Source organism: Rhinopithecus roxellana, chromosome 1 (assembly GCF_007565055.1).
Source record: "Rhinopithecus roxellana isolate Shanxi Qingling chromosome 1, ASM756505v1, whole genome shotgun sequence".
NCBI lineage: Eukaryota > Metazoa > Chordata > Mammalia > Primates > Cercopithecidae > Rhinopithecus > Rhinopithecus roxellana.
In genome coordinates this window covers 56688363-56713063 of record NC_044549.1, presented here as the reverse complement: position 1 = coordinate 56713063, position 24701 = coordinate 56688363, and the positions used below count along the sequence as shown (strand labels likewise).

Genomic DNA, 24701 nt, shown 5'->3' with positions numbered 1-24701 from the left:
AGTGTTTTGATAGCACAACAAAGTGACTATAGTCAATAATAACTTAATTGTACATTTTAAAATAACTAAAATAGTATAATTGGATTATTTGTAACACAAAGGATAAATACTTCCAGGGATGGATACCGCATTTTCGATGAAGTGATTATTAAGCATTACATACCTTATCAAAACATCTCATGTACCTCCAAATTTATACACCTATGTACCCACAAAAATTAAAAATTACGAAAAAAATTAAAAAGAGGAACATCTCAACAACAACAAAAAAAGCAACAGTGAGCCAGACACCTGTAATCCCAGCACTTTGGGAGGCTGAAGCAGGAAGATCGCTTGGACCCAGGAATTCAAGAACAGCCTGGTCAACATAGAAAGACCCCATCTCTACAAAAAAATTAAAAATTAGCCAGGCATGGTAGTCCATGCCTGTAGTCCCACCTACTGGGAATGTGAGTAGGAGAATCCATTGAACCTGGGAGGTCAAGGCCACAGTGAGCCAAGATCACACAGTTGCCCTCCAGCCTGGGCAACAAAGCCAGACCCTATCTCCTCTCTCTCTCTCTCTGTCTCTCTCTCTCTCTCTCACACACACACACACACACACAAAACATTGTTCTCTCTCTTTTGGATAGGAAAAGGAAGTAGGTGGCCCTGAGTAGACATGTTGATTGGAGGCCCCTCAGTCACTGACAAGGATGATAGCCTATTATCTCTATACAGCATCAGTCACACTGTCAGTCCAAGCATCATACAATACCTTCTTAAAAGAAAAATAAATCCGGCCGGGCGCGGTGGCTCAAGCCTGTAATCCCAGCACTCTGGGAGGCTGAGACGGGCAGATCACGAGGTCAGGAGATCGAGACCATCCTGGCTAACACGGTGAAACCCCGTCTCTACTGAAAAATACAAAAAACTAGCCGGGCGAGGTAGCGGGCGCCTGTAGTCCCAGCTACTTGGAGGCTGAGGCAGGAGAATGGCGGGAACCCGGGAGGCGGAGCTTGCAGTGAGCTGAGATCCGGCCACTGCACTCCAGCCTGGGTGACAGAGCGAGACTCCGTCTCAAAAAAAAAAAAAAAGAAAAGAAAAGAAAAATAAATCCAGGTGCAGTACTGCGCCCATAGTCCCAGCTACTCAGGAGGCTGAGATGAGAGGCTCTCTTGAAGCCAGGAGTTAGAGGCTATAGTGCGCTGTAACACCTGTGAATAGCTTCTGCACTCCAACCTGGGCACCATAGTGAGATCCTGTCTTAAAAAAAAAAAAAAAAAAAAAAAAAAAACCTGAAAGAGAAAAGGAAAACCTTACTGCTCCCTAGAGTCTGCTCACAAGGTAGGGAGTTCTCCAAGTGAGAACAAGGAGGCACAGATTTCAGAGCTTCTCCCACGTGTTGGCTACAAGCTAGAACTTTTCTATTTGTAATTTTGTTTATTATGAATCAGCTTGAAAACACAGCCCATGATGGTGTGAAAAAGAAATTTCCCGAGACGGGTGGATCACGAGGTCAGGAGATCGAGACCATCCTGGCTAACATGGTGAAACCCTGTCTCTACTAAAAAATACAAAAAGCTAGCCGGGCGAGGTGGCAGGCGCCTGTAGTCCCAGCTACTCGGGAGGCTGAGGCAGGAGAATGGCGTAAACTCGGGAGGCGGAGCTTGCAGTGAGCTGAGATCCGGCCACTGCACTCCAGCCCGGGCGACAGAGTGAGACTCCGTCCCAAAAAAAAAAAAAAGAAAGAAAAAGAAAAAGAAATTCCACACATGGTAAAGCAGCTACTTGACCTCAGAGCCAGCACCAGGCTCCTGTGCGTGTGTTAAACAGGTAGTCTCTTCCTGTACCTAAAACCTGTAGGAGAGAGAAGAGAGCGGGGGATGCTGCTGGCCCCAGGAGAACTGCCTCCTTCTCCTCTTACCTAAGGGTAGGAGATCATTCCTTCAGGACCCTTAGTGTGACACCCCACCTTCGCTGGAATCTAACCTGTCCCCTCCCTCCCTTCTCAGCAAATTCTCTGAACTCTGTCTCAAATGCACAGGAAGCCTCCTTGATTCTCCAACACTGGACACCAGCTTCCCTAAGGCCAATGCCAAATTACTCTCCCATAATTCACTGGTGACACTGGACTATCTGGGAGCCTCTCCCCTCACCATCATCCCTCCTCCTGTTGTAGGCAGAGACCAGACCAGATATGAGGCATCTCCTGACCCCCTAGATATTTGACAAAGGACGGATGAAGGGTGAGTGGGGGTGAGAGCAGACCCCATTCAGGAAAAAAGCAGATAGATGATGGGTTCCTGGGAGTAGGAGGAGATATTGAGATGAGGTAAAGAGAGGAGGAGATACTCAGATTGGGTGAGGGCCCAGGCAGATAATAGTTTAGGAAGAGGGGGACTCATGGGAGTCCTGTGCTCTGCCATCAAAATGCTGCTGAGGGGGAAAAAAAAAGGTGCAATGAATTGAACCCTGCCCATAGGGGAGCAGAAGAAGACCTGCTCCTAGGGGGCCAGAAGCCCACCTGCCTCCTCCATCCTTATGGTGCTAGTGTGGGCACTTCCACAGGGATAGCCATTCACGGGAAAAGGGGCAAGCTTGGTGGGGGCAGGGGAGTACTATGGAGCAGCCTTGGTGCCCACTACTTGAAATGGTGAGCTGACATACCAGACTTATGATGCTACTGGGTGCCTGGGACATCTCCATCATTGGTGCCTCCATGAAACCCTCGACGTATCCCTCAGTTCCCTGGATGCTGGGGCAAAGTAGGAGCAAGAGTACAGGGCAAAGCTCTGGGCCCCAACCTGAGTTTAAGAGATGGGCTCCCAGGCAAAGTATGCAAAGGAGACTGACCTGTTTAGCAGCAAAGCCTGGGCTGGTTTGCTGGGTGCCTGCAGCAGCTGGGCCAACCTAAAATGCCAGGAGGAGTAACCAAGCAGTGAAGGCAGTAGGCCTACTGGCTCCAGGAACTAGTACCATTCACCTGTCCCTTTTTATTGGGAATAACCAGTGTCTGTATGCAGTGCCCACATCGTTACATCCCCTTTCCCTGGGCTCAGTCCTATGTCCACAAGGAACTTCAGAGTCTACAGGAGCAGGAAAGCTTTCCAGTGGAGGGCAGAAGTCAGGAATAGGGGTAAATGCCCAATGCATGACAGACTCACAGTTTCAAGTCCTGAGCTTATCAACCCTCCCCCCATTTCAAGACTGGATTCTGCCGGTGATGGAAGTTGCTTCCTCCCAGTGTCTCTCTGACCCTAATTTAAAGACTTCTGGAGGGAGAGCAGCCCTCCTCAATATCAGTTTGTCACCCACCCACTTGGGCATTGTCGTCTAATCTTGGGTGAAACCACCATGACAACTGGGGTCCATAGGTGGGTGGGGGGCAGGTAGGGAGCACAAGAATAGGATCCCTACCCCTGGAGGAGCCTGCCAAGAAGCCAGCCTCGGACCAAGAGGAGAAGAGTACCAGTTGCTGTCAACACCACCACAAACCAGGGCTGTGGTTGCCTGAAAGCCTCTGTGTCTGTCACGAGCATGAGTGTCATCATTGAGGGCACCTGAAAAGGAGGCCACAGCCTCACCACTGCCTTGCCAAAATGCCCTGACCATCCAGCCTTCCAACCCCTCCCTGGGCTAGGCCACCCCACACCCGTGATTTGCTCTTCAACACCTCTGGGCTTTCTGCACTCAGCACTTCCCTCTGAACTGCCTTCCCCATAGTTCCACCCGAAAAACTGGGTCTCCTTACTTTCCAAGGTCCACCCTTCCCACCCCACTGAGGGCCCAAGGAGCCTCCTCACTGTGGTTCTGTGGGTGCTGGTGGCCACTGTGCTGGCCCTCCAGTGAACTAGATGCACAATAATGGTGGCTGTGGTGCTGAGGTTGAGGGTGGAGCGGCCTGCATCGGCCACACAGATCAGTAGCTCATAGTACAGGGCTGCTGTGGCCAGAAGGGCCCCAACACAAGGTCACTGTGCACCAGGATGGCCTCTTGCAGGATGAATCAGTTCTGGCTATTCCCTGAAATCAGAGTGACAGGAGGAAGAGACCATTGCTGGCCTTGGCCTGCCCCTCACTCACAACCTGGTGGTGCCCATGTCCCCTTCCTCCCACGATGCTATAGGAATAGGTCAGGTGCTGTGGCTCCTGAGGGATCTAGCATGACACCTTGGTCACCTCCACACTACAGCCCAGAGGAGCATAGATGGTGAGTTCCTGAAATGGGGGCTCACATTCGGGGGCATGGTCATTCACATCCTGCAGAAAGGAACCAGGTTAGGAGTGGGTAGAACCCACCCCCCAAACCTCCGAGTCAGCCCCTCAACTTCTTCTCACCACAGCCGGAGCCTAGGCATTAAGGGATCAAAGCATCACACAACAGGCTCCAGAGCTTTCCACAATTAGGCCCCACTCCTCTCCAGCCAACTCGTGGAAGAAACCGAGGCACAGAGTGGAAAAACAGAACACCACAGGGCGATCTGAATGCCTATCTTTCCAAGTATTTATTTCCAAAGCCTTAGGACACAGTTACTTCAACCTTGATGGTAATGGTACAGGAGCCTGAGCGGTGATGGTTGGGGTTCTGTTCTTGGCCATGGTCAATCAGCAGGACAGTGAGCCTGTACAGCCTCTGCTGCTCATAGTCCAAAGGTCCCAGGATGTAAACTTCCCCTAGAGGGGGAGATCACAGCCTCAGCCTGCAGAGCCAACTCTGGCTTGCCGTTTCCATCCAAGCCCTGGGGTGGATGTACCACTGAGATTGTCCACAGCAAAGGTGGTAGAACCACCAGAGGTGTAGTACTCAATGTTGTCATGAGGATAATCCATATCCATGCCCACCACAGAGCCCAGCAGAGTGTGGGGCACTGCATCCTCCTGAACCTGGAATGTGCGAGGGACACAGGCTGGGGAGAACTCGTTGATGGGTGTCACCATCACCAGTACCGGCACCTCAGCTGGAGGTCATTTGGCAGTCAAGGAGCTGGCCTGGGGTGCCTATCCCTGAAGTGGGGGTCTGAGGAGGGAGACATGGCCCTGCCCTGGGGGGTCTAAAGAGTGAGAGGGTCTAAAGGGAGGGCAGAAGCCTTCCCCTGCTGGGGGTCTAAGAGATATATCCTCAGGGTCTGAAATGGAGACAACCCTGCCCTACTGGATTCTAAAGGAGGAGCGATGACCCTGTCCTGAGCATGGGAAGCAGGAGGACAGAACAGCCTTGTCCTGGGTGTCCAGGCCGGGTGTGGTTACTCACTGGTCATCTGGGGCTGGCCACCATCGAGCACCAGGATGGAGGCTGCATGCTGGAAGCAGGTTCCAGGAGTGTCACAGTCCAGTGTGGCATTCACCTAGCCAAAGGGGCTAGAAAGTGAGGTCCAGTCAGGGCCTGAGAGAGCCCTGAGCCACACGGGGCTGCTGTAGGCCAGGGCATCCACAAATATCCTGCCCGGATCCTGTTTTCCAGACTGCAACACAGGTTGGCTCAACAGCCATCCCTCCCACCCCCACTCCCATGGTCTCAGCTCTCAAAGACCCTTGGCCCACCCACCCCTTCCCACTGCAAGCACCCTGCAAGTGGGTCTGGGAGCTGGGGCTGGGCACCTCAAGGACTCTGTCATAAAGGCAGAGGCTGGCAGTGTTGGAAGAGCTGCGGAACCACAGCTTGTAGTCCAGGGTGGCGTCAACAGAGTCCAGATCTTCACAGGTGAGAGTATTCAGCACGGCGCCCACAGGTGCAGTCTCGGGGATTTGGGATCTGAGAGTATGCCGTGGCAGCAAGGCGGGAGTCTGGCAGCACCCTGAGTCATGGCTCTGGCCCCAGCAGCCCAGGTAAGGTTCCTGTGTACTCACACCAGAAGCACTGGGAGGCAGCGTGGAGGTCAGAGGTTGACCAGCCGCACATTCATGGTGAGCTTGAGCTTGGCACTGGCCCACAGCTGGTGCCACTCAAAGGCCTTCACCTGCAGCCTGGAAACCGAAGTGCCTGGGGTGTGAGCTAACTCTAGGGCGTCGTGGTCCAGACCACACTGTCTGCTGCATGGGGTGAGAGGGTCAGGGAACACAGAGATCAGCCCTGCTCCCAGCTCAGTCCCACTCCCACCAGCCCACCAGATCCATAGGCAAAGGAGGCCGCTGAGCCTGGCCCTCCTGCTGCCTTCTCCAAGACCAAGCCCCCAAACAGGAAGGTGAAAAGGTACTATGGGTCACCTCTGGACCAGCCACAGAGGCATCCCAGTACCTGCCCCTCCCTCAACACCTCTCACCATGACCGATGGAGAAGAGTGGGCTGGGCACCGGAGACAGGATTTCATAGCACAGGTCGACACCCCAGGCCCGGACCTGAACCACCTCACTACCAGGGGCCAGGTTCTCAGGGATGGTGATATTCTGAGCCTGCTCACTGGACCAAAAGGGGGGGCACTGGTTCCCGCCCATTCCTGCTCACCCTGTGGGTCCACAGCTTCCTTCCCTGGGCCCCCCTCCTGTCAGGGCTGGGACTCAGCTCCAGCAGCCTCACCCTACCTGATTCCATGGGGCTAGGCCCTTCCTCCCTCACTCTTCCAGGGTAGGGGAGCCTTACAGGAAGGAAACCTGACTGGAGGGAACAGGCAAAACCTTCACCATCACCATCGCTTGGCAGCTTTGCCTTTTTCCAAAGGACACTGAGATCTGCAGCTGGAAGACCTGTGGTGCACCCAGAACAGAAAAGGAGCCAGAGTGTGTGTGTGTCCACCTCTTTGTCTATGCCCAGTCCTCCCCTTAAATAGGCAACCTCACTTAGGATCTGCAAAAGAAGCCTCAACTTCCACTCTTCCCCATGATCCCCATGACCTGTCACTCTGCTGACAAGTATTCCTTTGAGCCCCATATCTTTGGGCCATAAATTATTCCGTTAGGATGCAAACAGCCCAAGAGTGATATCTGAATCATTGACAATGTGTATTTTTATCTTAGAGTTGCTGAAAGCCACCTCCAGACTGCACTGACCACTTTACTCAGAACTTTTTTTTTTTTTTTTTTTTTTTGCCCAGGTTGGAGCGCAGTGGTATGATCTCGGCTCACTGCAACCTCCATCCCCTGGGTTCAAGCAATTCTCCTGCCTCAGCCTCCTGAGTAGCTGGGATTACAAGCATGTGCCACCACATTTGGCTAATTTTTGTATTTTTAGTAGAGACGGGGTTTCTCCATGTTGGCCAGGCTGGTCTTGAACCCCTGAAATCAGGTGACAACACCCACCTCAGCCTCCCAAAGTGCTAGGATTACATGGGTGAGCTACCATACCCGGCCATTACCCAAGACTTTCTTTTACTGTGTGATTGCCCTAAACACATTTCTTTCTACTAGAGGGCTTGTGAATTCCCAGAGAGAGGGATTCCTCTTCTTTCTAGAACTCCAGAGCCCAGCACAGAACCAAGCTAAAGTGGGAGGACAACCAGCATGGAGCAGCAGGTCCAGGTCTGAGAAAGTCAGTGTTAGTTGAGGAGGCCAAGGAGGCCAAGAATAAGCACATTTCTAAAAGGTAGGAGCTCTACCCAATCCATGGACACCCCCAGATTCCAAGTCATGCTCACCTTTCGAGCCTGGCCTAGGAGGCCCTGGGATGGTGCCTACAGCCAGCCTTGCTCATTGATGGAGAAAGGTCCAGGGAAGTGTGGCAGGTCCTGGGCACTGATAATGCTCAACTGACAGAACAGAGATGCTGGCAACCCCATTCAACCCCAAGTGCCCTGAGCACCCCCGTCAACAACCCAGCAGCAACCCTCCAGCAACCCAGCAGGCACCTGCCTACACCCAACTTATTTTCTTTTCTTTTCCTTCCTTCCTTCCCTTCCTCCCTCCCTCCCTCCCTCCCTCCCTCCCTCCGTCCTTCCTTCCTTCCTTCCTTCCTTCTTTTCTTTCTTTCCCTCTCTCTTTCCTTCTCTGTCTCTCTGCTTCCTTCCTTCCTTCTTTCCTTCCTTCTTTTTTTTGAGACAGAGTCTCACTCTGTCACCCAAGCTGGAGTGCAGTGGTGCGATCTCAGCTCACTGCAACCTCCACTTCCTGGGTTCAAGCGATTCTCCTGCCTCAATCTCCTGAATAGCTGGGATTACACACCTGTGCCAGCACACCCAGCTAATTTCTTTCCTTCCTGCCTGCCTGCCTGCCTCCACCTCCTGGGTTCAAGTGATTCTTCAGTCTCAGCCTCCTGAATAGCTGAGATTACAGGTGCCCATCACCACGCCTGGCTAATTTTGGTATTTTTAGTAGAGATAGGGTTTCACCATGTTGGCCAGGCTGGTCACAAACTCCTGACCTCCAGTGATCCACCTGCCTCGGCCTCCCAAAATGCTGGGATTATAGGTGTGAGCCACTGCGCCCAGCCTCACACCCAATTTTCTCATGCTTCACCACTGACCCTTATCCCAGCCTGGGCTCCAGCCCAGGTCCTAGTCACAATCCTCTTCCTTCCAGCCCAAGCCCTGGCCACAATCCTCAATACTTTTTGCTTTTAAGTGAGTTACTGTTTTTAAATACTTTCTTACTTTCTTTTTTTTTTTTTTTTTTTTTTTTTTTTTTTTTTTTTTTGAGACAGAGTCTTGTTCTGTCAGCCAGGCTGGAGCAGTGGCACAATCTTGGCTCAGTGCAATCTCCACCTCCCGGGTTCAAGCGATTCTCCTGCCTCAGCTTCCCAAGTAGCTGGGATTACAGGCACACGCCACCACACCCAGCTAATTTTTGTATTTTTAGTAGAGACAGAGTCTCCATGATGGCCAGGCTGGTCTCGAACTCCTGAGCCCACCTGCCTCAGCCTCCCAAAGTGCTGGGATTATAGGTGTGAGCCACTGTGCCTGGCCATTATCTACATTTTATTTTTTTTTATTACAAAAATGATACAGAATTGTCATAGAGAACTGAGAACACATAGTAGATCTTGAAAGAACTCAGCCCCTGAGATGTCCCTGTGGGAACAGCCATGGTCACTGGGGAGTGAGCAGCCCTCAGCAGCTCTCTCCAAGAACATGCATCATGTAGAGGCTCATCTGTGCCTCTGCTGCAAGGTTCCTCTGCAGGCTGTGCCTGGCCAGGCAGGGGTTAATTTATTCTCTCCGTCCCCACTGCCCCCATCCTGTCACCCACCGTCCCACATCCTGGGCTCACCTGGGCTCTGCGGAGTTCTAAGCCTGGGAGGAGCAGAGTGTACAGCCGAGCCCCAGGTGTGACTGTCTCTGGCACCTGAATCATTACCGCAGTTGGCCAGAGTGGAGGTCAGGGAAGATCTGTTCAGGCCATGCCTGCCCACCCCTGCTGACTGCCCCTGGCCTCACCTGGGCTGGCAAATTGACCAGCACACTGGATATGGCTAAGGTCCCGCTGCACATCCACAGAGAGTGATCCCTCCATCATATGGTTGCCACATGTGAACTTCAGCTGCAGCTTGTAGTGGTTCACCATCAGGGCATCCAACTGAGCAGAGCTGCTCAAGGTCAACTGGGGTAGGTGGGCAGTGCCATGTGGGGCTTGGAAATTTTAGGTCTGCCTTTGTGCCCCCACAGTCCCCAGTTGTACACATGGCCTTACCTTGTCCACATAGGTCCCTTGCCACCTGGCCAAGCTGGGTGGGTTGAAGAAGGTGGTGGGTGGCTGGACATTAAGCAACTCCAGGGTGGGTGTGGGCATGTAGGAGGAGCAGTTAAAGGAGAAAATCTGAAGGATTGTGCCAGGGCCCTGGTTCTCAGAGACATTTATAAACCAGGGCAGGCTGTAGAGGTCTGTGAAGAGCAGAGAATTCAGGTTGGAGGCCCCCAGGCTGATGGAACCCCCCCAGGCTGATAGAACCACATATACTAGCATAGTCCTGTCCTTTTGCTACAGGGCCTGACCATGCCATGGGGCCAAGCAGCTAAGGCCTTTCCTTATATCCAGCATCCAACATTTCACAGATGGGGAGTGAGAACTTGGTTGAGGAAGCAGCCAAGATAAAGGGTGAGGGCCAGGGGTTCAGATACTTACACTTTCCTACCTCTCCCCCAATCCCTGTCCTCCATGGTAGCTTATCTGGGAAGGGTCAGGACTCCGAGGGAAAACTAGGGTTCCCCCACCCACCACCTTCTCACCAGAGACCACCAGAGCAAAGAGGAACACGAGGAGCCTGAGCAGCACCAGGATGACCTGAAGACACAGACAGCAAAGGAGGCTTCAGAAAGCTAGGCTGTTTGTCTGACTCACCCTGTTGCCAGGTCAGTTGCTCAAACACAGCTGGGCAGGTGGGACTCCTGGGCCTCCCAGATTCTATCCCCGCCCATCCCTGGTGACTGAGTTCTAGACCTCTGGCAGGCTTCCAGAGGCTCAGAATATCCCATTTTCCATTGCCCCCATTCATTACAACTCTAAGGGCATGGAAGGAGAGGAGGATTAAGGTTCAGATGAGGAAACTGGTAATGCAATCCTTGGAGACAGAGGAAGCACAGCACCCAGGAAAATTGGGCCCAGGACCTGCTACCCCACAGAGTCTCAACTCCAGCTGGACCCCCTCCATTAGAACATTATCTGCCTATAAAAAATGAGCCCAACCATCAACAAAATCTCTCAAAACTTGCTGGGTGTGGTGGCTCACATCTGTAATCCCAGCACTTTGGGAGGCTGAGGTGGGAGGATCACTTGAGCTCGGGAGTTCGATATCAGCCTGGGCAACAAAGTGAGACCCCATCTTTACAAAAAATTAGTTGGGTGTGGTGATCCAGGCCTGTAGTCCCAGCTACTTAGGAGGCTGAGGTAAGAGGACCGCTTGAACCCAAGAAATCGAGGCTGCAGTGAGCCATGATTATGCCACTGTACTCCAACCTGAGTGACAGAGCAAGACCCTGTCTCAAAAAAAAAAAAAAAAAAAAAAAAAAAAAAAAAAAGCTGTCTACATCCAACAAGCAAAAGAAATCCTTTATGACAGAAATACAAATACTGGTTATCGTTGGGAATATCAATTGGATAGGGCACCAGATGGCATCCAGGAGTTGCTGAGGATGTTCTATATCTTTATCTGGGTGGCAGCTGCACAAGTATCTACAGATTTTAACATTTATTGAGCTATAACTCTGAGATCTGTCCATTTATTTTATTTGTATGTCATTTTTAAAAGTTTTCTGGCCAGGCATGGTAGCTTATGCCTGTAGGGGAGGCCAAGGCAGGAGGATCATTTGAGATCAGGAGTTCGAGACCAGCCTGGACAACATGGTGAAACCCTGTGTCTTAAAAAAAAAAAAAAAATAGCTGGGTGTGGTGGCACATGCCTGTAGTCGCAGTTACTTGAGAGGCTGAGATAGGAGGGTCACTTGAGCCCAGAGATCGAAGCTGCAGTGAGCCAAGATTATGCCACTACACTTCAGCCTGGGGGACAGTGAGGCCCTGTCTCAAAAAAAAAAAAAAAAAAATAACGGTTGTCTTTATTTGCCGTCCCCAGTTCTTCAGCCCTCACTCTCTTCTCCACACACTCTAATCAGGTTTGTCCCTCTCTACACAAAACTGCCCGTCAGGGTTCCCAATGACCTATGCACTGCCGAATCCAGTGGTTTGTTCTTCACCCTCACTGCCTCAGCAGCATTCAATGCTTGCTCCCCTTGGCTCCTGAGTCCCCACATTCTCAGATTTCTCCCGGTTGTTTCTGCCCAGCTTCTCTGATAGTTCTGCTTCATATCTCCCCTACCTCCACCTCGTGGAATGTCCCAGGGCACAGTCCTGATTGCTGTCTCCCTCTACACTCATTTCCTCCCACCCCACCTCATCCAGGCCTATAGCCTTACATACCATCCTTTCACTCACTATTCCTCCCAGATCCAAGGCTCCAGTGCTGATCACTGTCCTGAAGTCCAGAGTCATACACCTAGCAGCTGACTCTGCAACTCCTCTTGGATGTCTATCAGGCATCTCAAGGATTACGTGTCCATAAATGATCATTGGATTTTCCTCTCCAAATCCACTCTTCTCCAGTCTTTCCCAGATCAGTTTATGGCAATTTCATCCAACCAGCTGTTAATGCCAGAAATGTAGGAGTCATGCTTGATGCCTCTTTTCCTGCCCACATCCATGCATCAGCAAGACTTGATTTTAGCTCCACCCCAAAGTGACCCCCTTCAGTGCACCTGCCCTGCCCAGGCCTAGGCCCTCCCCTTCGTTGCCTGGATGAGGGCAGGGGCTTCCACTCTTTCTTTCTTTTTTTTTTTTTTTTTTTTTTTTGTTGAGACGGAGTCTCACTCTGTTGCCCGGGCTGGAGTGCAGTGGCCGGATCTCAGCTCACTGCAAGCTCCGCCTCCCGGGTTCACGCCATTCTCCTGCCTCAGCCTCCCGAGTAGCTGGGACTACAGGCGCCCGCCACCTCGCCCGGCTAGTTTTTTGTATTTTTTTTAGTAGAGACGGGGGTTTCACCGTGTTAGCCAGGATGGTCTCGATCTCCTGACCTCGTGATCCGCCCGTCTCGGCCTCCCAAAGTGCTGGGATTACAGGCTTGAGCCACCGCGCCCGGCCGGGGCTTCCACTCTTATTGCAGAATCCTTTTCTGAAAGCAGCTGGGATTATCTAAACAAGAGCTAGCCCAGGTCATTCCTGCTCAGAGGCCCCCATTGCTCCTCATCACACCAAGAACAAAACCCACATTCTGCCCTAAGGCCGTTAGAGCCTGGTTTTGCTGACCATTTCCCTTCTGCCACCACCACCAATCACAGACACCTGGGCCTTCTTTATGTTTGGCCCTGTCCAGCTCCTGTCCCTCGAGTCTTTTCCCTGGCTGCTCCTTCTGCCTAGAATGCCCCTCTTCTTGATTGCAACCTGATGTCACCTCCTCTGAGATTGCCCTTCCCCAGGCTAGCCCATGGCCCTCATTCCCTGGTATTTTCCTGTTGCTGGTATGTCTAGTCTGTCTGCAGCTACACTACTCTTGAGCCTAGCCTGCTTTGATAGAGCAACCTCGGAGACGGGCTCACCCCGGCACCCACCCTCAGTCTGCACCTGGTACCGGCAGAAGGAATGCTGACGTTCGCGTGTCGCCGCTGGACTCGCGACTAGCCGAGCACTCCCCACTAGAGGGCAGTCCCGTCTAGCTCGGTTGGGACGCGGCTGAGGCCCCGCCAGTGCGCTGCCACAAAGTCCCGCCCTCTCTGAGTCCTCAGGCCGAACCCCACTTCCATCCCGTTCAGGGAGTGCCGAGGCCAACCTCAGGAATGGGTCCCCTGGGTCAGGCCCCGAGTGGGCCACAACCTCTCTGGGTCCGACCCATACGGGGCGCTCTGCCTATGTGCGGGCGCAGCACGACGCCCCGTGAGAGGGACCGCTATTTCACCATTGAACAAATGGGGAGGATGAGGCCCCCGCACGGAGGCGACCTGTCCTGCCTCACGCAGCAAATGCAGGGTCCACTCAACCATCTGGGGGCTCGGGTATCCCGGGCCCGACCCCGTCCGGCTTCCAGCTACGACCCCGCCCTTCCCCACAAGAACCGCGGCGGAGTCGGGAGGGACGCCGGGTTTTAGCCCCTCCCCCTTTGGCCGCCGGGCCGGGGCGGGGCGCGGCTGCCAGATGTCGGGGCGGCGGCGGTGGGAGCTACGGAGAGCGAGGAGCCGCGCAGCCAGGCGGAGGCTGAGGGCGCCGCTGGCCGGCTCGCCCAGCCCTCTCTGCGCGGCTCCACCGGGGTTCCAAGAGGAGCCTGTAGGCTCGGTGGGGGCCCCGGCACGGACATGCACAGCGCTCGGCTTGACAGCTTCCTCAGCCAGCTCCGCTGGGAACTGGTGAGGCTCGGGAGCGGGTGCGGTTAGGGAGGACGTGTGCGGGGTGCCAGGCTGCTGCCCGGCCGGAACAGCAGACGGATGCGGGGTGGCTGCAGCGTGCCCGTCCGAGGCGGGATGGGGGCGGCGCGGCGCATATGGCTCAGATGGTCCGCGTCGGGTTTCGGAGGGTTGGGAACTGCTCTGAGCATCAGATAACAGCATCCAGCTGGCCGTGCTGCTGGAACGGCGCGGGAGGAGAGAGTGGAAGGGGGACTTCTTTGGGGGTGGGGCATGGGGCAGCAAGGGACTAACGAGGTGCTAAGCACTGCTGTGAACGCCCCCTACTTTAGGCTGGCCTATGCCTCCCTTCTCTACCCCTCATCTAGCAAGCGCTCTTTCTGTGAAAGACGCTTTGGGCTTTGGGAGCTGAATCCCCCTCCAGTCTTGGGCAGGACCTACTTCCCTGCTCAGACCCACAACCCTGCCTGCCCGCCCGCCCTGGTGGCGGGTGTCGACTTGCCCAGCCCTGCGTGCTGCAGCCTGCCGGACTGCCACCAGGTCGGTGAATGAGAACCACACCAGCTTCGAGTGCCAGCACCCCTATGCCTGCCCTGTGCTCACTAGCACCCTGCTGCCCAGGCCAGCAGGCCTATCTAACCTTCCTGGATCCTCTGTACTCTGGGCTGACCTGGTGACAAGTGATACCTCTCTGACTTCTGCCCTCTCTTCCCCTCAGTTGTGTGGTCGGGACACAGGCTCACCCCCGATGCCTGGTCCCCTGCAGCCAACCCCCCAAACTGGCCCAGATGTGCAGCCCAGCCACCAGCTTAGGGCCTCAGGTGCCTTGGAAGAGGACTCAGTCTGCTGTGTGGAGGAGGAGGAAGAGGAGGAGGAAGCAGCAGTGGTGACAGAAGACAGGGGTGCAGCCTTGGGAGGCCCCAGGGAACATGCCCTGGACTGGGACTCTGGCTTCTCGGAGGTGTCAGGCAGCACATGGCGAGAGGAAGAACTACCTGTTCCCCAGCGCCCAGCACCCTCAGCACAGCCCCTTCGTAGGCAGCGCCTCTCAGTCAGTGGCCTCCCCATGCCCAGCAGGGCCCCTGTAGCCAGTGTACCACCTGTCCACCGTCCACGGCCCAAGTCCACCCCAGACGCCTGCCTGGAGCACTGGCAGGGACTGGAAGCAGAGGACTGGACAGCAGCCCTACTGAATAGGGGTCGCAGTCGCCAGCCCCTGGTACTGGGGGACAATTGCTTTGCTGACTTGGTGCACAACTGGATGGAGCTGCCTGAGACAGGGAGTGAAGGAGGTGACGGAAGTGGGCACCGTGCCCATGCTCGGCCCCCTCAGTTCCTGCTTGGCCTCTCCGAGCAGCTTCGGCGCCGGCTGGCCAGGGCTCGGCGGACAGCTATGGCAGGAAAGCGGCTGTCATGCCCACCTCGCCCAGAACCTGAACTGCCTGCGGATGTCTCACGCTTCGCAGCCCTCATGAGCTGCCGTAGTCGCCAGCCCATCATCTGCAATGATGTCAGCTACCTCTGACCCTGCCCTCCAGCCTGGGACAATAAAAGCCTTTTTTCTAGACTATCCTGGCTTCATACCCCTGAGGCACTAAGAGGCAGCCCCAGCCCTGTGAGGCACTGCCCAGGCAGACAAATCTTCTGAAGAGCTTTTTGTCTCTGTGTGAAGGTCCCTGTCATGCCCATGTCACACCTGTGTACATTAGTGCACTGTGTTCTATCATCCATCCTCTCCACTATGCCTTCCTTCAACAAGCATTTATTGAGTGCCTACTCTGGGCTTACAATGCAGGGCTTGGGATCCAGGGCTCCATTGAGCTAGGTGACGGGGTGGCTGCCTTGTCACAGCTCATAGTGCAGAGGTGGGAAGGCAGTGTCCTCCTCTTCACCCTCACAGCTCAGCTTCAGCACCAACACTCGCAGCCCAGGAGCAAGTATCTGGCCTGTCACCTGCTGAACCAGTTCTGTCACCCTGGTGGGGGTGGGGTTTAGGGGAGATTGGAGAGGTGAGCAGTGGCAGGCAGTGGGCAGCCTGGCATGGACTAGAGAGGGTGCTGGCAGGCCGTCAGGAGCCCAAGCCAGGAGCAGGAGCTACTCAAGACAGGAAACATCTGAAACTATTTTAGGAGCAGCTGGTGAGGCAAGCAGGAGGCAGGAAGCTATGGGTCCCTTGGGAGTGGGCTGTGAAAGGGGGGCTGTGAAGCATGTGGGGAGCCCGTGGGGCTGGCCAAGTAGGCAGCTCCTGAAGACTCCTCCTCAGGCTCTCGGCCCTCACCCCACCTCCAGCCTTTTTTGCTGGCTCCATTTGGCGAAAGAATGCTTGGGAAGGTGTGAGGAGCCCAGAATGGGGCTGGGAAGACAAAAGACTGTGTGGGCCCTAGCCCCAGCCTCCAGGGACTGGTGGGGCCTGTCTAAAGCCCCGGGTGGGCTCACCTGAGGGGCAGGCGCTGGGCCTGCTTTTCAGGCGGCCATCTGGCGGAATAGAGCAGGGCTGGGCCATGCAGCAGCATCCTCACCCTCAACCCGTGCTGCTCCTAGAGGGAGAAAGGTCAGACACCAGCTGGGCCGGGCTGGGCTGAGCCTGGGGGTTGGGGTAGGGAGAGGGCACACCTGAAGATGAGCCAGCAGCAACTCCAGGGTCCTCTCAGGCTGCCCAGCTGGTACCTTCAGACGGTCCCAACAGGTCCACTTCAGGTGATGGAACTGGAATGAGGTAGAGGAGGAGTGAGAGACTTCTTACCTACCCCCAACCACCATCCCAGTTACCAGCAGCCTTTCCTAGGGGAAGAGCTGGACTAGCAGGAAGCAGGAGCCAAGGGGTGGAGGGTGGGGGGGAGGTGGGATCTGGGCCCAGAGTCTCAGCCCCCTCCCCGCCCAGGCTGGGGCCAGCACAGGAAATGGGGCTATGGGGCCCGCACAGGGAAACAGACGATCCATCACATGGGCCGGTCGTGAGGGTGGGGGATGAGGGGGTGGTGCTTCCTGAGGAAACCCAGAGCAGGGCCCCTGCAGCCTCTGATAAAGCTGCTTGTTCCTCAAAGACAAGGCTGGGAGCTGAGGGGCACATCCTGTCCCCCAATCTTATATGTACTGCCAGTGCCTTGGGCTACTCATTGGGACACGGGCAAAGGCCACAGTGACCACCAGGGCCCCACTGTCCCAGAGACCCCAGCAGGGATACAATGTATACAGGCTTCCTCCTCCTGTCCCCTCTTTCCTTCTAATAGTCTTGGGGTTCTGGTACCTAGAGCTAAGGACAGAAGGGCAGCTAGCAGGTATCTACAGACAAGGACAGGGGGTGCCTATCAGCCCCCAAGAAAACACTGGGGTCAAGCTGAGACTAGGCAAGAGGTGAGATGGGGGCTTCTCCTTGCCCCGCTCCACTCCATGGACAAAGGCAACCTGTGTGCTGGTTAGAGGCAGGGTGCCTTAACAAAGGGGCTCTGTGTACTATGTCCAGAGGGATCCCAGGCTGCTCAGCAGAAGCCCAGTGCTGGCCCATGACCTCTGCTCTCTCCCCTCGTGAGGGCATTCCTTCTACCCCCATCCTTGCCCCAAGGAAATGCCAACTGCCGAGCCCAAGCACATGGCTGGAGGCATTCACAGCCCTGCAGTCACAAGAACACAAATCCCCACAAGCCCAGGAACACACACATGTATGCCCACGTGTATCTCCATGCAGACCCACATTGAGGACACAGGAAGATGGGAGCCCTGCACTCCCATCTGACACACAGATGTGCAAACTTGCTCCTTCCATACCCACACTCCAGGGATGCCCAGACCCCGGTTGCACTCACACCTGTGACACAAACACACTCAGGGCTGCAGACCCCACACCTCTAGTGGCAAGCCTGTTACCCTTTAACTCAGCTTGCAGGAGGTAGGCCAGGGCCCCCGTACCATGCAGGGGGAAGCTAGACTCTTTCTGGGGCTGAGGCCCTAGTCCCCTCCCCACCACCTACCCTTCAGGGGTACTCCAAGGAAGGAGGGGACTGTAGGGGATGTCTGGCTCCACTAATGAGTTAAAGCTGCAGCTCCCCCAGATCCTGGGCTTTGGAGGGTTGGGGGTGGGGATGGCTGACGGCTGCTTCCTGTGTCTGAAGGGTCCCAGCCTGGCTTCATAGCAGGAAGAAGGCTGGAGGGAGTCTTCAGGACTCCTGCACAGTCTGAGTCTCAGTGAGAGCTGGCAGCTAGATTGGGGCCTGTGTGGGCAGGTGCAGGGGAAACCTAGGCCTAGTGGGTCTAAGGGTGGGGTATCATGGGCTCACCGTCTGGATGGCTGGGGCAAAAGGCATATAGCGGATGAGGTAGTTTTCAGCCAGATGTAGGTAGCTGTGGCGAAAGGCACTACGAGGCCGTGGCCCACCTACCACCTTATACAGCTCCAGCGCCAACAGGCCTGCCACGGCTGCTGTAGTGGTGGCAATGGCTGGGATAATCTGGCCCACAATTCGCTTACTCTGCCAAGGACAAGAGATTTTGTGTGGTCCTAAGTGGTAGGGCCAGGGTTTGGCCCCCACCTCCAGGCCAGAGCCTCAAGGGGTGGGGTTACCTGGGCACGGTTGACCGGTGGAATCCCATAGTTCTGACATCGCAGGCTGGCTGCCGCTGCCACAAAGTCCACATGGAAGTTGCTGTCATCATCCTGTAAGGCCCAAGTCAAAGTGGTGTTAACACTGCAGCTGTGCCCCTCACCATGGCCCACTGTGTGCCACTGCACAGGTCTCCACGCAGTTCTGTGGCAGGGGGGTGCCCCCCATCTCCTCTTGATCAGACAGGCTGAGGTTCAGGGAATGTGAGCTGCTTCCAGGGCCTTGCTGGGAGAATTCAGGCCAAGGGGCTCCAAAACTACCTTATTAGCTCCTGACTTTTCTCCACAAACTCCCCAGCCCCGCTCCTCACTGCCACCTGGGCTCCCACCTTCTCAAACATCAGAGGTTTCAAGGGAGGGCCCACAGTCCAGACTTCCAGGGCTTTGTTCAGTTCCTTCAGCTGCTCAGGGCCTGTCAGGGGAGGGCATGTTGAGGCAGTCCTTAGCCCCTGTCTCCTGCACTCTTCCTGGAGCCCTGTGCCTATTCTTGGTCTTTGCCAAGCCTGTCACTTACTATTCCCTGATCAAATCAAGAAGCCCCCTTAATTAATGCTACAATCTCCCCTCTAGAAGCCCCAGTCTTCACCCATGTGCATGCATGACCTCTGTGACTCTGTCCTCACCTGCAGGCCATAGCTAGGCACTCCCCAGGAGCCAATGTATTTATTTACTTATTTATTTTGCCAAGAATCTGCCACAAGAACTGGGATGTGGGGTAGGCAGCAGGGAGAAGACCCACTGAGGGACCAGAGGATAAGCCTGAAACTATGGAGGAGTGAGGTTAGGAGGCCTGAGAGGTAGCGAATTGGCTGTAGATCCCCTTGGGCCTATCTTCCTTCTGCAGCACAGGCTGAGGACAGGACAGGTTCAGGCCTTTGAAAGACAGCATGGGGGGCCAGGGCCAGGAGCCTCACCAAACTCAGCAGAAGCCGAAGCCAGCTCTAGATTACTAGCAAAGATGGGGGCCATCTGTTGGGGGTCAGGCTGTGGCAGCAGCTTCAGCAGCTCCCTGAGTGCAGTTGAGTCCTGTGAGCCAGGCAGCCCATGCATCTGGGCATACAGGTTGGCAGCTGCCAGTACGTAGAGGAGGTGCATGTCCTGCAGCCAGACCAAGAACAGGAGCAGAGGCATGGGTGTGAGTGAGCATGTATGGGTGCATGGGGTGGGGGTCACTGTCCATTTGTGGATCTGTTTGAGTGCCTGCCTTTGCCTCACATGTAGACACCCATATGTGCACAAGCATGGCTCTCTCTGGGCATCTGTGCATCTCTGCAGAATGCAGAAATGCCAACCTCTGCTCTGAGGGGCCACATCTCTATCTTGGAGCTCCCTAGGGAATCCCACTCACTTGGTTGGTGTCAAACTCCAAGGGCTGGGGACACTGTTTGGGACCCGACCAGAAGGGAGTTCCATCCTCAAGCACCTAGGTAGGTAAGTAGAAGCTGCTGGGCTCAGTCTGGTCCCTCTGAGCCCCCAGCATCCCAACCCCTAGCCACACACTTTATTAGGTGGGAAGTGCCTCAGCAGCTGTTTGATGCCATAATGGAAGCATAGTTTCCAGTGGCCAAGAGCCCACGCCACACAGTCTTGCCAGTTCTGTGGACGCACTCTCAGGACCCCAAGCACCGGCTTCAGTAAAGTGAGTGTCTGTGGCCCATCCATGTCTGCCAGGGAAGTGTGTGCCCTGCAGAGAGAGGAGGAAGTGTGAGACTGAGTCCTGCAGACTCGTACTTGGAGCCCTGGACTCCTATCTGCCTCTGTTGGTGGCCTTACTGTTGGTGGTGGTTGATGGTCTCTGCAGACCGTCGGAAGAGTCCCTCAAACTCATCCCGGGCCCACTGTGGAGGAGGGAGGAAGAATGAGGTGTCAGGTGGAGAATAGGTCTGTAGCTGAGGGCTGAGCTGGGTAGGGTGGGAGTCTCCAGGGTGCTTCCTACCTGCAAGGTGTGCTCGGCTGTGCTAGGGAAGTGCCGCACGGTACAGACAGGGTAGGGGGCATCCTCAGAAGCTGTAGCTGAGGCAGGGGCTCTGTAGGCCTCAGTCACATGTGGCATGAATACTTTAGCACTGCCCCGGGTGCCCAACGTGCCTGCCTCCAGCAGTGGCTTCAGATAGTGGGTGCAACGAGCAGCTACATAGTGCCCTGGCAAGGCAGCAGCAGGTCAGAAGTGGGGCTGGCACAGCTGTGGACAAGGGACTGACCTCTAAAGTCAAGTACTCACGGGCCTGGAAACTGTCCAGGGCGGCAGCCACGCCATCCACATGGGAGAAAAAGTTATCCCCATAGATGTGCTCTGTGGTGGGATCCAGTGGGTAGGTAAGCGGGATCACCTGTAAGTCTGGGTTCAGGCGCCGGGCAGCTGCTGCAGCCACCTCTGCCTTGGGTCTCTGGGAAGACGGCAGGAAGATGTTGGGTAGGAAGCTGTATGGGAGGACGGTCTGGGATGCAGGAGTGTGGGGAGGGATCAGCACTCACACCAATGTCCTGGGACCTGAAGAGGAACTGACGGCTGAGATTGGAGCGCTCTATGTGGTCCATGTCGACAACAGTCAAGCCCCCGCTGTTCCTGGCTCCCAGTCCCACTAGGGCAAAGACTTTGAGCAGCTCACAACCAATGGCACCAGCACCCACCTATTGGCAGGAACAGCCTTAGCCAGAGAGGCTGGGCTGGCTCTTCCAAAGGCACTCCCAGTCTCATCCCACAGCTCACCAGGAGGTAGTGCTGGCGGCTCAGTTTCTCCTGAAAACCAGCCCCAAACACTGCAATTTGCCCATCATAGCGGCTGCCTCTCTAGGGGACAGAGATAGGGGTCAGTGATGGCTACTGGCCTGCATCTTCTTCTTACAATGAGTTTTCTGAATCAGGACCGGGAGGGCATTCCTCATGCTTCTCCCCTAGTCCTGATTTTAGACAAGGCTTGTACCCCTATCCCAGGCTCTCACCGGCGCACAGTCCTCAGGACTGGGAAGGAGCTCCCCATCTTCCGGAAGACAATCGAGGGCATCAAAGTAAAGCCACTGGTCCAGAGGCATGAACTTCCTGGAGATTGCCTAGGGGCAGCACTTCAGGCTAGGCACTGCTGCCACCTCCTGACCCCTTCAGATCCTGGCTGGAGGCTACACCCAGGTTGGTGAAGCCTCCAGGGCTGCTCTCTGGTGCTGGGTGCCCTCTGACACACACACCGATCTCCACATCTTCCCAGTACCCCCCACACCTATGCCTGTGCCTACCTTCAGCACTTCCTGGGCAGCTACTGCACCCAGCATGGCCACCATAGGGCTCAAGACACCTGCACTGCTTAGGGCGACTGTCCGCACTAGGGCCTCATCTAGTGGCTGTTCCAGTGGCTCTTCCTCTGTCCACTTCAGTGGTTCCAGGTCCTGGGCCAGGCCCACCACAGTCTCTGCATCAACCTGTTGGTAGGACTCTGTGGCATAGTAGCCCCAGCCTGAGCTCTACTCCTGACTCAAATCCTTCCAGCCACCCTCCATCCACCCTGTTCCATAGAAGAGGAAGCAGAAGCCTGGGTGGGAAGGCGTGGCCCTGCTGCCAGCCTGTGCAGCACCACCAGAGGATGTCCAGTACCAGACAGCAGCCCAAGAGGCTTCACTAATCTAAGTGCAGCTTCCAACACAGATCTGAGGGGTCAGGGTGTAGCAGGGGTCCCCAGGATGTGTGCCTGGCACTTCCATGGAACCAGCCTCTACTCTAAAGGCTGCAGTGTTAGAAGATCAAACTTGGATTTGTGAATGGTCATTGTTGCCTCTGGCAGGTGGGACCCCAATAAATGACAGAGGCCGGGGGTGGGAGCAACAGGGCCACTCACAGGATCCCAGGGCTGGGGTGGCCGGCCATGGAGGTGCTGGAACTTGTGCAGTGCACAGAAGGCCTGATGCAGGCAGTGGGCACGGTGAACTTCCTGGGAGCTCTGGGCCACCACATGGGGCTGCAGCAGGGCTGTGTCCAGGGACTTCTGCAAGGGCATCTGGCTCAGGGTCTAGTCCAGAATGCTATGGGCCCCTCAAGGCAACCAAGCTCCCCTACCTCAGATGCACTTGCACTCACATGTCTCACAGTCTTGGGTCTCTTGACTTCAGTGATAGCCCCACCACGCAAGTACCGAGAGAAAGTTGTTGTGTCTCCAATCTCCAGGGACCCATCCTCTGAGGGAGGTCCAGTCTAGTCAGTATGATCCTTGAGCCTGAGTAGTTCCCACACCCCATCCTATCTTGCATCTGTGTCCCAGACCTTGCTGCACCCTATAGAAGGTGGAGGGAGAAGAACCCATTCCAAGGGCCAGGCTGTGCTCACTCCCAGTGGAGGCTTGGGCGCTATGCCTGGAGTTGGAATGGGATTGGCTTACCCCGCACATGGATAGACCGGGGATCACAGTCGTTGAGCTCAACCATTCCCTCAATTCCCGAGAAAGTTACCAAGTCTCCATCACGGAAGTAGTGGGTATTGGCCCCTTTCCTCAGAGTGAGAATTCCAGGGGAGCCCTGAGTAGGAGGAGGCTTGGCTCAGGGGTGCCTGGACCTGCCTTCCACAGGCCCTGGCAGCCTCTCCTTGGTCAGCAGGTGAATGCCTACAGCTCAGCACCCACCTGGGAGATGTGCTGGATGGCAGCTGTCAGGGGTTCTGCCTCTGTGGGGTCCTGCACAGTGAAGTCCTCACCAAAGTCACAGAACAACTGCCTGAGATGGGGTGATAGGGGTCACTGAGGCAGCTCACAGGTTGTACTTAAGGATAGGGGATACTAGGGCAGGGCCAGAGGGCCAGAATTGGGAAAGGAATGCAAGGAGAGGCTTGGGAACTAGAATTTGAGAGGGTTACTGGAGCAGGTCTGGAGGTTAGGTTGGAGGAACCAGAGGGCAGGACTGGGGACCAGAATCAGAAAGGCATGCTGGTATAGACCTGAGGCTGGTTGGAGGGACACTGGAGCAAGCCTGGAGCTGAGGACAGCACGGGGCCAGTTGCTGGCTGTAATACGGTAGGCCGGGCAGGCAGTCTTACTCACCCCACAAGGCCCCGGGTGTCAGCCGCCAGAAAGCAAACTCCATGCTTATGGCACAAGGTACCCACCTTCAGCTGCTCCTCCAGCTTCGCAGCAGTCAGCACCACCACCTGGGTGGACACTGTGATCAGCAGGGCCAAAACCACTGCCCAGCCCTTCCTGCTCTTGAGGGTTGCAGGCCTGAGCTGACCTGGAAGTCCAACAGCAGGTCCTCAGTGATGTCACCTGTGTGCACAACGACCTGGACAGCTCTGTTGAGCTGAGCCAAGAGCTCTTGAGAGGCCTCAGCTCTGCTCCTTTCCAAGTCCTGCTCTGAGAGGAGAAACTAGGGAGAGAGCCAGTGCAGCCTGAGCAAAGACAGGAGTCCTCTTGGGCCATGCCCCCACCTTGGTCTGGCAGCCCATAGCCCCCCAGGACACTTACCTGGGCAGCCAGGTCAGACCAGCAGGTGGGGTGAGGATCATGCAGAGTAAGGCTGCCCACACCCATCAGGACCAAGTTCTTGGCCACCTCAGCCCCCAGGCCCTGCAGGCCTGACACCAGGACCCTGGCTCCCTGAATCCTCTGCATGGCAGGTGAGCCCAGCACATACCTGTGGATGGGAAGCAGGAGGCAAGCAGTTGTAGATCAAGGTCTGAAAACCATCCCCCATTCTCCACCCCTCACCTCGGGCCTCACAGCTGTCTTGAATACAGCTCCTCATCCAGCAGCTTCGAAGCGTCTAGGGCATCCATCCTCAAACCTGGGGCTGAACAGTAGGCTGCAGCGCTCAGAGATAGGGTCCTTTTTTAGGAGGTGGTGACAGTAGGGTCCAGTGCCCTGCTGTAGCCAGTGCAAACAGGAACCAAGGCCAAGGGAATAAGGGACGCTGCTGGTCACAGCTCTCTTCCTGGCTCCTCTGGAGAAAAGAAAAGTGAAAGTGAAACTACGCTCTGAGCTGGCTCCTGATCCTGCCTCCAGACTCCGGCCCCAGACAGGCCAATCAGGGTCTAAAACCTGGGATGAGTTCCAGGACTCCAAGAGGTGATCAGTCTTTGAGTGTCAGACCTGAGGGTGGGAGGCATGGGACAGCCACATTCACACGTTCTTATTTTCCTTTTAGATTTTATTTTGAAATAATTATAGACTTGCAAGAAGTTGCAAAAAAATAAAATAGTGCAGAGAGGGCCTGTATACCCTTCACAGGTGTGTCCTTTTGCCTTCTTAGGAACCTGGGGCCAGTTCTCTGGGAGATGGACCATTGTAATCCCAACACTTTGGGAGGCCAAGGCGGGTGGACTGCCTGAGGTCTGGAGTTCGAGACCAGCCTGGCCAACATGGTGAAACCCCATCTCTACTAAAAGTACAAAAATTAGCCAGGCA

General features: G+C 55.3%; 3 protein-coding genes across 4 annotated transcripts; 1 reads left to right on the top strand and 2 right to left on the bottom strand.

The window, feature by feature from the left end:
* Nucleotides 1-1776: 1776 nt before the first annotated feature.
* Nucleotides 1777-12046, bottom strand: CDHR4 (cadherin related family member 4). Its single transcript, XM_030939931.1, is given in 22 exon segments — nt 1777-1832; nt 2388-2415; nt 2650-2737; nt 2836-2892; nt 3400-3542; nt 3786-3919; nt 3922-4007; nt 4094-4242; nt 4517-4656; nt 4737-4940; nt 5234-5327; nt 5581-5734; nt 5830-5983; nt 5986-6012; nt 6243-6379; nt 6560-6663; nt 7551-7661; nt 9118-9209; nt 9285-9447; nt 9538-9728; nt 10074-10128; nt 11758-12046. Coding segments are annotated over 22 exon segments (2517 nt in total). The 5' UTR covers nt 11908-12046.
* A 1456-nt stretch (nt 12047-13502) lies between these two features.
* On the top strand, nt 13503-15295 carry INKA1 (inka box actin regulator 1). The gene is made up of 2 exons (XM_010369576.2): nt 13503-13730; nt 14446-15295. Exons 1-2 carry the CDS (start codon nt 13680-13682, stop codon nt 15250-15252), a joined length of 858 nt encoding a protein of 285 aa, XP_010367878.1. The 5' UTR covers nt 13503-13679; the 3' UTR covers nt 15253-15295.
* Nucleotides 15296-15469: 174 nt separating this feature from the next.
* Nucleotides 15470-24253, bottom strand: UBA7 (ubiquitin like modifier activating enzyme 7). 2 transcript variants are annotated; one of them, XM_010369564.2, is made up of 24 exons: nt 24018-24253; nt 23763-23931; nt 23530-23664; nt 23343-23449; nt 22929-23019; nt 22689-22824; nt 22391-22488; nt 22152-22298; nt 21556-21738; nt 21268-21375; nt 21035-21115; nt 20800-20955; nt 20546-20711; nt 20261-20466; nt 20098-20162; nt 19825-20008; nt 19673-19747; nt 19239-19422; nt 18654-18736; nt 18286-18378; nt 18002-18193; nt 16341-16433; nt 16164-16264; nt 15470-15702 (listed from the first exon to the last, which is right to left on the bottom strand). In XM_010369564.2, exons 1-24 carry the CDS (start codon nt 24071-24073, stop codon nt 15573-15575), a joined length of 3039 nt encoding a protein of 1012 aa, XP_010367866.1. In that variant the 5' UTR covers nt 24074-24253; the 3' UTR covers nt 15470-15572. The 2 variants fall into 2 exon arrangements, with proteins under 2 accessions (XP_010367866.1, XP_030795686.1); XM_030939826.1 differs by having other exon boundaries at nt 15553-15680.
* Between the last annotated feature and the right edge of the window lie 448 nt (nt 24254-24701).

Coding starts and splice junctions, on each gene's coding strand:
- INKA1 (XM_010369576.2), top strand. CDS start 13,680: ATGCACAGCGCTCGGCTTGACAGCTTCCTCAGCCAGCTCCGCTGGGAA. Junction 13,731..14,445: donor GCCAGCTCCGCTGGGAACTG/GTGAGGCTCGGG, acceptor TCTTCCCCTCAG/TTGTGTGGTCGGGACACAGG.
- UBA7 (XM_010369564.2), bottom strand. CDS start 24,073: ATGGATGCCCTAGACGCTTCGAAGCTGCTGGATGAGGAGCTGTATTCA. Junction 21,116..21,267: donor GTCCTGAGGACTGTGCGCCG/GTGAGAGCCTGG, acceptor TCTGTCCCCTAG/AGAGGCAGCCGCTATGATGG. Junction 20,009..20,097: donor ACCATCAACCACCACCAACA/GTAAGGCCACCA, acceptor CTCTCTCTGCAG/GGCACACACTTCCCTGGCAG.